At 38.7% G+C, this 11635-nt stretch overlaps 1 protein-coding gene across 1 annotated transcript in view; it reads left to right on the plus strand.

Annotated features, from left to right (window-relative positions):
- LOC141192923 (melatonin receptor type 1B) overlaps nt 1–11153 on the plus strand; it is a 258890-nt gene extending 247737 nt beyond the window's left edge. The window contains exon 2 of the mRNA XM_073662069.1: nt 5559–11153. Within this exon, the coding sequence (XP_073518170.1) occupies nt 5559–6427 (869 nt within the window). The 3' untranslated portion in view covers nt 6428–11153. The remainder of the gene's footprint in view (nt 1–5558) is intronic.
- Nucleotides 11154–11635: the final 482 nt, after the last annotated feature.

Consider the following 11635-nt stretch of genomic DNA (forward strand, 5'->3'; position numbering starts at 1 on the left):
CTTGGCTCAACTTCTGAGCGTGAGTCGAGTGTCATTTTACTATGATCCGATTTTCACGCATGCAAAAATCGGATTACAGGTGCGGAAAAGATGGAGAACTTAATTTCTCCATCTTCTTCATTGTGTGAGTCGGCATATATCAGACTGCACTCGGATGACATTAGAGTGCAGTTTGATGTTTTCACAAACCCATAGACTTTTGTGGGTGTGTGCCATCTGATATACGCTGCCAATCATAGCATGCAGTGATTTTTTTCTCATGCCAACTTAGCATGAGATAAAAAAAACACTAGTCGAGACAACTCCAGAGTATAACACTGGGCTGAGTGCTACTATCCGATAAAACATCACATAGCACTCGTCCGAGTTATACACTGGCTACTCGCCAGTGTGAGTGAATCCCAAAGAGAAATACTGTGAACAGGAGGAAAAAAGATGTATCAGCCTAAGTGAATTTTATTATTGACAAGGAATCGATATTCTCATAAATCCCTCATTATGTAAAATCAATAAACTGCAAGATTCTTGTGCTTCCCCAGCTTCTAGCCTGTCCTAATGAATTATATATGTACACTGTGTGCAGAATTATTAGGCAAGTTGTATTTTAGAGGATTATTTTTATTATTGATCAACAACTATGTTCTCAATCAACCCAAAAGACTCATAAATATCCAAGCTTAATATTTTTGGAAGTTGGAGTGTTTTTTTTTTAGATTTGGCCATCTTAGGAGGATATCTGTTTGTGCAGGTAACTATTACTGTGCAGAATTATTAGGCAACTTAATAAAAACCAAATATAATCCCATCTCACTTGTTTATTTTCACCAGGTAAACCAATATCAGTGCACAAAATTTAGAAATAAACATTTCTGACACGCAAAAGCAAAAACCAAAAAAATTAGTGATCAATATAGCCACCTTTCTTTATGATGACACTGAGCAGCCTTCCATCCATAGATTCTGTCAGTTGCTTGATCTGTTTTCGATCAACATTGCGTGCAGCAGTCACCACAGCCTCCCAGACACTGTTCCAAGAGGTGTACTGTTTTCCCTCCCTGTAGATCTCACATTTTATGATGGACCACAGGTTCTCTATGGGGTTCAGATCAGATGAACAAGGGGGCTATATCATTATTTTTTCTTCTTTTAGACCTCCACGCTGTGGAGTAGTTGGATGCATGTGATGGAGCATTGTCCTGCATGAAAATCATGTTTTTCTTGAACGATACCAACTTCTTCCTGTACCACTGCTTGAAGAAGTTGTCTTCCAGAAACTGGCAGTAGGTCTGGGAGTTGAGCTTCACTCCATCCTCAACGCGAAAAGGTCCCACAAGTTCATCTCTGATGATACCAGCCCATACCAGTACCCCACCTCCACCTTGCTGGCGTCTGAGTCGGAGTGGAGCTCTCTGCCCTTTACTGATCCAGCCTCTGGCCCATCCATCTGGCCAATCAAGAGTCACTCTCATTTCATCAGTCCATAAAACCTTTGAAAAATCAGTCTTAAGATATTTCTTGAACCATTCTTGATGTTTTATTTTATGTTTCTTGTTCAAAGGTGGTCGTTTTTCAGCCTCTTACCTCGGCCATGTCCCTGAGTATCGCACACCTTGTGCTTTTTGATACTCCAGTAACGTTGCAGCTCTGAAATATGGCAAAACTGGTGGTGAATGGCATCTTGGCAGCTTCACGCTTGATTTTCCTCAATTCATGGGCAGTTCTTTTGCGCCTTTTTTGGCCAACATGCTTCTTGCGACCCTGTTGGCTATTTGCCATGAAACGCTTGATTGTTCATTGATCAAGCTTCAAAAGTTTGGAAATTTCAAGACTGCTGCATCCCTCTGCAAGACATCTCACAATTTTGGACTTTTCAGAGCCCGTCAAATCTCTCTTCTGACCCATTTTGCCAAAGGAAAGGAAGTTGCCTAATAATTAAGCACACCTTATATAGGGTGTTGATGTCATTAGTCAACACCCCTCCTCATTACAGAGATGCTCATCACCAGATTTACTTAATTGGTAGTTGGCTCTCAAGCCTATGCAGCTTGGAGTAGGACGACATGTATAAAAAGTATCATGCGATCAAAATACTAATTTGCCTAATAATTCTGCACACAGTGTAGTATTGGTTACTAATAATGCAGGCCTGGGTGTTAGTCTATGTAGCTCCTATGTTATATAATGGTGCTTGAAAGTTTGTGAAACCATAAGAATTTTTCATATTTTAGCAAAAAATTTAACCTAAAACTACATCAGATGTTCACACAATTCCTAAAAGTAGATAAAGAACCAAATCAAACACATGGGTCAAAAATATTAGATTTCGTCATTTTTTGTCATTGAGGAAAATGATGTAATATCACTAAGAACTGACCTAGGTTGGAGTAGTGATATTGCAACTACTAGGGGCAGCACCAGTCGGTAGCGTAGTCAGGAAAGCCAGGAATCGGTATACAGGAAAGCAAAATAATCTTGCATGAGGCAGCAGGTGAAGGGAGCGCTTGACTAGGGGCTGGCAGCTCAATGATCTCACAAGTAAGGAGGTGCCAGGCCAGGTTTAAATAGGGTGTTCAATCAGGATGAAGCCAATCAGGAACAACATAGGATGGAGCAGCTCAGAAACAATACAGGTACTAGAATCTAAGTTAGCCAGGAACTGTCCAGTGAGCTGAATAGCTCAATGGGGAGAGCTGCCACCTAGTGCACAAAAGCTGCTGGGTTCGAGTCCTGACAATCACATGTCTGTGAGTGTCAAAAGTATGTGAACCTTTGCTTTCACTATCTGGTGTGACCCCGTTGTTCAGCAATAACTGCATCTAAATGTTTCCAGTAATAGTTCTGCCCATCGGCTTAGAGGCATTTTAGCCCATTCCTCCCTATAAAACAGCTTCCTCTCTGGAATATTGGTGGGTTTTCTCCCATGAACTTCAGGTCCTTCCATAACATTTCTATAGGAATAAGGTCAGGACTTTGACTTGGAAATTACAAGGGTTTGGTCCCATCATTGATCATTTGCATTTTGTTGTTTCAATTCAATTTTTAAAGTCAATTTTCGTTTTTGTCTTGTAGTTTTTGCCACCGACTTTTGCACCAAATTCTTCAAAATGGCACACACGCTTCATGAAGTTGCTGCAAAAAAAAATATGCTCTTTTTTCATCTTTCATCCATTTCTCAAAATGGTGCAATAATTGTGCCAAAATAACTGGAATACATAAAATAACTGCGGGGGCGGTGACACGATTTCTTTGCGCCAAATCGTGCGACTTTTTTATGACTCGCAATTGATAAATCAGTCTAAGACATCAGGAAAAGCCACTTTAATGTAAAAATCAGAAAGCTAAATACAAAAGATAGCTTTAAAAAAGCCACAAATCTTTTGATTAATTTGTCACAAAATCAAAAAGCCAATATAAGAGAGGTATTCTCACAAAGAAATAGTGAAATTGCAGCGATGAATCAGGCCCCATAACTTTATTCTTCTTTAACATTCTTTTGTAGAATGACCTTTGTGCTTTGGGTGGTTCTTTTGATGCATGACCCATGTTCTCATGAAATTCAACTCATGGACAGATGTCCTGGCATTTTCATTTAGAATTTGCTGATAGAATTGTGAATTTATTGTTCCATCAATGATGGCAAAGCCGTTCAGGCCAAGATGCAGCAAATCAGGCCCAAACCCTATTACTACCACCATCGTGACTCACAGGTGGTATGAGGTTTTTAAGTCTTAGTGCAGTCTTTTTCTTTCTCAAAACATAATGCTTCACATTTTAACCAAAATACTCTATTTTGTTTTCATCTGTCTATAAAATATTGTACCAATAGTCTTCTGGCTTGTCCTGGTGATCTTTAGAAAACTGCAGACCGGCAGCAATGTTATTTTTGGAGAGCAGTGGCATTCTCCTTGCGCTCCTGCCATACACACCATATTTGTTCATTGTCCTCCTAGTGGTAGTCTCATGAACATTAACATTATATTATGTGAGAGAGGCCTTTAGTTGCTTAGTGGTTTACCTTGGGTTCCTTTGTGACCTCACAGACTATTATACGCCTTTGCTATTGCAGTGATCTTTGTTGGTCAACCACACTCTTTAGAGATGGATTTGTAACCTTATCCAGCTTGTTGAGCATCAGCAAGTCTTCTTTTGAGGTCCCCAGAAATCTCCTTTATTCATGTAAATATACATTTCCACGAGCGTGTTGTAAAGATCAGGCTCTAATAGATTCTTGTTCTTTAAATAAAACAGGTCACCCACTCACACTTGATTGTCATCCCATTGATTGAAAACAAAAGATTCTAAAGATTCTAATTTCACCTTTAAATCATCTTCTAAAGGTTCACATACTTTTGCCACTCACAGACATGTGATATTTGGAATTTTTTATTGAGGGAAATTATCCAAGTTTAATATTTTTGACTCCTTTGTTTGATTTAGCTCTCTTTATCTACTTTTAGGACTTGTGTGAACGTCTTAGGCAGTTTTAGGTCAACTATATTCAGAAATATGAAAAAGTGTGAAGGGTTCACAAACTTTTAAGCACCACTTTATATATCTATCTTCACATGTACATTTTTACCTTTCAGCTAATTTTGTTAATGACTTCCAGCATCTTACAATACAAATTATATACATTATTGTGACAAGCTAGAAAAACTCTCAACAGACTGCAATACAAATCACAGTCACATATAAATACATTTAGCATTAACACCTCCCAACAGAGTATCACAAAATCATTTTTTTTTTATTTAAACTGTTCATCTCAGGGCATTTATCTTGAGATATGTTAAGCTCAGAGTAAAAGAAAGGAAAGACAAATCTATTTATCTGTCTACAAAAAAACTAACCAGGTCAGATTAGAGAGCAAGGACTCATCTGTATTCTAATAGGAGTGACGAGAGATAGTCATTTTTGAAAAATACATGATTTTTGATACTCTATCTGGAGACAGATTTTATTCTAATACAGATGTGTCCTTCCTTTATCTTTCTGTTGGTTTGACCTATCCCAAGAGGAATAGCGAGAGATAGTGATTTTTCTTTAAAATACATGATTTTTTTAAATATTTTGGACATTTTTCTTCTTTCTAGTGGCACTACAATACAGATGTTTCCTTCCTGTCTTTTTTTTTTTGGTTTGACATATCTCAAGCGAAGTGGCTAGAGATAGTCATTTTTGAAAATTACATGACTTGTGATACTCTATCAGGAGATGTTTATGGTATATGTACCTAAATGTAGCCATCCAGTGGTTGTGATATGCATTGCAGTCTGTAGAGAATTTTTCTAGCGCGTTGTGAATTAATTTGTGTTGTGAGAAATTGATGTCCTTGACAAGATTTAGAGAAATTTAATGGTGGACTTGTGAAATTGCAATATTTGATCTATCATTTAACATAATTATTTTTTTGCTGTGTGAGCACTAAAAAAATATCTTTGATTATTTCAGTCTTACATTATGTGTAAGTTAGCTATGCTTAGATCCTTTTGAGCTTTCAAAGAAACTTTAGAAGATAATTATTTCCCGGTACACTAACCCAATGTATTCTCTTGCAGGTAATGCCTTTGTAGTCAGCTTGGCCTTTGCAGACCTGGTGGTGGCCTTGTATCCGTATCCATTAGTCCTGGTGGCAATTTTTCAAAATGGCTGGGTTCTTGGAGATATGCATTGCAAAGTGAGTGGATTTGTCATGGGTCTGAGCGTCATTGGATCCATCTTCAACATCACAGGGATTGCCATAAACCGATACTGTTATATCTGCCACAGCTTTGTCTATGACAAGCTCTTCAACACTTGGAATACAATGTTTTATGTATGTCTAATCTGGGTCCTCACCGTTCTGGCCACAGTCCCGAACTTTTTCATTGGCTCTTTGGAATACGACCCTCGGATCTATTCCTGTACTTTTGTTCAGACTGTAAGCACGTCATACACCATCACGGTGGTGGTCATCCATTTCATTGTTCCCATCACTGTGGTCACATTTTGCTATCTCCGAATATGGATTTTGGTCATTCAAGTGAGAAGAAAGGTCAAATCCGAGACAAATCCAAGGATGAAACCTAGTGACTTTAGGAACTTCCTAACAATGTTTGTAGTTTTTGTCATTTTTGCTTTTTGTTGGGCTCCTCTGAACTTCATCGGCTTAGCTGTGGCCATCAACCCTAAGAAGGTGGCGCCCAAAATTCCCGAGTGGCTGTTCGTCTTAAGTTACTTCATGGCTTACTTTAACAGTTGCCTTAATGCTGTGATTTATGGTCTTCTAAACCAAAACTTTCGAAAAGAATACAAAAGGATTTTAGTATCACTGTGGACGCCAAGGCTTTTCTTTCAGGAACTCTCCAGAGGAGGAACCGAGTGCCCAAAGAGCAAACCTTCTCCTGCCCTGAATAACAATGAACATATGAGAACTGATACCGTCTGACTCCGCTGTGAAGGGCAGATGACTGAGAGCCATTGAATATACACATGCCAGTGTTTACTTGTTTTACATTGAATTTATTTTGCTGCATATTTTTTTTATCTCTAAAGGGAAAATGAACAACAAAAAATGCTATTTTTACATCCTATAAATGTATAATTGTTTAAATGAACTGATGAGATAACTGGATTATATATTTATTGTGTGGAAAGCATATGGCATAGTTCTTTGCCATTAATTTCTTCCCCCCCCCCCCTTTCCAAAAAAAAAACCCTGCATAAATTGGCACGCAGGTCTTTGAAATCTAAATCCATTGACACTTTTAGATCTTTTATCTGTTGCTGCATTCCAAAGTTATTAGCATTTTAAGTCATATGCAAATGAGACATTAAGTGCTCTGGGCTTAACAAAGCTCTTAAGGAGCCACTGCCTCCCCAGGGTGTTTGCCTGGACAGCACCAGACACTTTAGCTTCATTGATTGCTCACTGTCTATGTGATTTCAGTCAAGAAAATCAGTCAGTGAGCAGTCAATCAAGATAAAGAAGCTAGTGCTGGGTGGTGAAACAACCTCGAGAGGCAGGGGCTCAGAAAGTGCTCTGTCATGCCCACAGCACTTAATGCCTTTCTTGCACATGAATTAAGTATTACTATAATTACTTGGAAATGCAGCAACAGATAAAATATATTAAGGTGTCAATTGATTTACATTTCAAAGACCTGCATGTCAATTTATGCAGTTTTTTGGGGGGAAAGGGATTTTATGCAATGTTTCATGGGAAGTAGATGCAAATTAGCTCTTTCCCTTCTAGAAAGGAAACTATCTGACTATCTAACTACTAACGCTGCCCTATAAGTCAATGTCAGATAACAAGCTGTAGCCAGTTGTTTCAGAATTCTTGCCCCACACAAGTAAAGAGCAGGGTAATGGTTGACTGAATGAGTTGTCTCTGATGAAGGGCAAGAATCCCAAAACTGCTATATATGAAAAGGTTCTCTTTCTTTCTGGTGGAGACATAATTTGTATATTTTTTCCCATGGAACATTGGCTGTAAGTGTCCATGAACCAGCTCGGTTGCCTTAATGAGGACCTTTTACCTATCAAAAAATTGGTCATAGAATGTTTCAAATATAAATGGTGTGCTCACTTTTGCACTGTTTTTTTCATTGCATCTCAAATAAATTTCTTGAATAATATCCTATCGTTTGTGTATGCAGCTCTAATGCAAACCTATTTGTGTATGCAGCTCTAATGCAAACCTATGTGTCTCAATATTTATAGTGCACTTGCTGACATTACCCGATTGTATGAGTCACTAGAAAAAAGTTTAACCTTTTATACCCCCAGTAGGACAGAATACTGACAGCCATCATTAGGGGGAGCTTGCTTCATATGTACCTTATATGGACAAAAGTTTTGGGACTCCTCCACATCCCCCCTACATGAACTTTTCTGACCTCTCATTCTACATCCATAGACATTAATATGGAGTCGGCCCCTCTGCACCTATAACATCTACAACTCTTCTGAGAAGGATTTCTACAAGATTTTGGTGGTGTCTGGGAATTTTTACCCCTTCATTTTGGAGGCGAGTCCGGGCCCACAATCTCTGTTCTAGTTTATCCCAAAGGTGTTGGATCGGGTTGGGGTCCAGGCTGTGTGCAACTAGTCATGTTCTCCCACCAAACTCCCCCAACCATGCATTTATAGACCTTGCTTTGGGCACTGGGCACAGTCATGGGGAACAGAAAAGGGCCTTTCCCAAACTGTTCCTACAAAGCTTGAAGCCACAATTGTCCACAATGTCTTATGCTGAAGCATTAAGATTTCCCTTCGCTAGAACTAAGGGGTCGAGGCCGCCCCCTGATAACAGCCCATAGCATTACCCTCCTCCACCATCTGTACAGCGGGTACAATGCAGTCAGGGGGTAACGTTCTCCTGGAATCACCAAACCCAGACTCCTCCATCAGACTCAGATAGAGAAGTGTGATCAGTTACTGCACAGAACATGTTCTCACTGCTCCAAAGTCCAGTGGTGATCACTTTATACCCCTATTTACTAAAAGGATTGCACAAGTAGTGCAAAAACTCAGTACAGTGACTTGTGACAAACAAGCACACCGTCTATGACTGACACTGATTTCAGATTTTGCGTTCTGTAAAAAATATTGTGCTGCCTGGCTGCTGATTTCTAGTTCATTAAGAATGATGAAAAAAACGTTTAACTGTCTGCGCACATGTTACGTATGCTGTCTTACGCAGCAGACATTTTTGCACCAAAACGTGTCTCGTTGCATGATAACTGCTGTATAAATTGCGCACATTTTTGCCCCGTTTTTGTGGGCGTTTTCTTCCTACTCATTTGAAAAATGCTGCAAAAACACTGGAAGAATTGACATGCTGCAGATTTGAAACTATTTCAAATCTGCTAGAAAAAAAAAGCAACGTGCTTGAGATTTAAGAAATATCATTCATTTTGCTAGTACAATAAAATGCTGCTTTTTATCACGGGAAAAAACGCAATGTGTGGACAAGCCCTAACGTTAATTTAAATAAAGCAGGACAGATGCCAGCTACACCATATCACTGATCAAACTCACTGAGTCTGGCACCTTGCCTACATCTCTCACTGTCTATCTATTGACTCTATTTTTTGCAGACTATTACAGTGCTGTAGGACACATTACTATTTGGAATATTTGTCCAATCTTTTGTAGTTTTCTCTTCCTATCTTTATTGCTGAGCAGTGAGCTTTGACATCGCCTCAATATCATTAATCCTCCTTACGTGGCTGCTGCATTTCCTGCCTCGGCTTTTATACAAGCTCTGATAGTCTCTCCTAATGGCCTGCACTGTACCATGTGAAGTGATAGCTGTAAGGCATTATGGGGAAGCTCACTCTTTCATACCGGAGGTCATGTAAACCTTCTGTGACTGATGCAAACTTCTGCATTTCTTGGTGATTTTGAAGTGAATCGCAAATTGTTCAAATTCACCAGGACCTGCAAATTTCATAAGATTATAAACAAATTTAATTTGCTCCAAATCAATTTGCTCATCTCTTCGCTCATCTCTACTGGAGAAGCATGGGATATGTACAGACTTGTTCTTTTTAAGCAGATGATGCTTAGAAAATATAAAAATATCCCGTAAAACTCCTTTATAGATGGCACTGCTATAGAGGCACTCTGATTGTCACTATGGGGGTGTGACTTGTACTATAACGTTGACATAGACAGTAGATAACCCAGATAGGATAGTAACACATGACTGCAGGATCAGGCTACACATGATTATATTTTATTTGCGATTGCACATATACTGTAGGTCTGCATAGGAGCTGTATGCACAGAATAACTCAATATTTTTTCATCTAAATTAACAAAGTTGCTTCTGGAGCAATAGAAAATAATTGATTGCAGAAATGTACACACCCTCCAACCAGTGAGAGCAATAATACTCTGTAGTAGCGACTAAGTGCCAAGAAATCCCCTCTGAGGGCAATGCAAAAGTTACAATAAGATGATCATCATCTTTGAATTCAGATGTAGCAGAGATGAATTGTCTTTTTGTGCATGATAATAGTCATGCTTAGGCTATAGGAGGAGCAAATGTGACAACTGTGTTTGTACCTCCACTATCTAAGGGGTTTCCATTGTCTGATTCTCAGCACTTTATGTGACAAAATTTCTCATTGTGGAGTGTGCCAAGCCGGCGTTTAAGGAGACTTAATGGCCATGTAATGCTCCTCTGGAAATTTAAATATGCAAATCGCATTACATGGCCTTTAAGTCTCCTTACAAGGCCTTTTAGACTGCTTGTCAGAGACCTCTCATCCAGCCAAATCAGACCTCCTGCTTTGCACTGATGAAAGGGAAACTCCCCCGAAACATATCTGCAAATTGAGATTCTGGTTTGGCTTTTAAAATAAGTCATATAGCAAGGCTCTTTAAAGAGTCGAGACTGACTTTTAGGATTGCTACTTCTAATAGGTGGCACTAAAATTCATGTGCGCTTTCTCTCTAAAGAGGATATTTGCATATCAGGCACTTTATGGCAGTGTTATTTTTGGGCATTTTATAGCAGTATTATTACTGGGCACTGTATGGCACTTTAACCCCTTCCAGCAAATGGAGATAATAGAATATCTAAATTGCAGATGATTTATTACAATCGGGAATACATACAGTTTCATCTGATGGATGGCCCAGGCTCAGGAGCTGTGCTCGTGCCATCCATAGCTCCAATCCCAGCACTTTAACTCATCGGTAGTGACAGCGACATGTGAGGATTTTGACAAAGGGAAATCAGGGTAAGTGCATGCAAGAATTTCTTATGCTTGAGCTCCATCGCACCATAAAATTTATATTTAAATACATTTTGGTTGTGATTTTCATGAATTGCCATTTTTAGTACAAAAAAAAGTTTCTTATTTGAGCCATATATACCACAAAACCACATTAATATCCTGTCGTGAAATTGGTTTCTGCTGCACCATGATCAGATGTTAACTAATTCCAGGACACCCGTTCATAAAGTAATGAAGAAAAAGTGAAGGGGCTGTTTTTTGGGTGAAAGCAGCCATGTTTTCCAAATTCTTGACAACTTCTGGCTTCAACGTCACAGCTGTATTTTATTCTATATGTCATGAAATCCGAGATGCGGTGTTTTCTATAAAAAACAAAAACAAAAAAAAACAATGCAGTACAATATTGTTGGTTTTGTAGTTCTTGGGAGAACGATTGAATCACACGTTCGTTGACATTTTTTTCATGCCATAATGTTATATACAGAATGTTTTCTGATTAAAGAACACAACGTTCCTGCTGATGTTTGTTTTTGCTTTTATCTGGAAATTTCTATAGAAACTAAGTCGACCTGTTAAACTATTAACCACTTCGCACCAGAGCCTGTTTTTGCCTTCGTGACCGGGCCAATTTTTTCAATTCTGACCACTGTCACTTTATGAAGTAATTACTCTGGAACGCTTCAACGGACTCCCCTGATTCTGAGACTGTTTTTTCGTGACATATTGTACTTCATGATAGTGGTAAAATTTCTTTGATATCACTTGCGTTTATTTGTGAAAAAAATCGGATATTTGGCAACAATTTTGAAAATTTTGCAATTTTCAAACTTTGAATTTTCATGCCCTTAAATCAGAGAGATATGTCACACAAAATAGTGAATAAATAACATTTCCCACATGTC

This window comes from Phyllobates terribilis, unplaced genomic scaffold (genome assembly GCF_046119375.1).
Source record: "Phyllobates terribilis strain yellow unplaced genomic scaffold, ASM4611937v1 Scaffold_2__4_contigs__length_985480577, whole genome shotgun sequence".
Taxonomy (NCBI): domain Eukaryota; kingdom Metazoa; phylum Chordata; class Amphibia; order Anura; family Dendrobatidae; genus Phyllobates; species Phyllobates terribilis.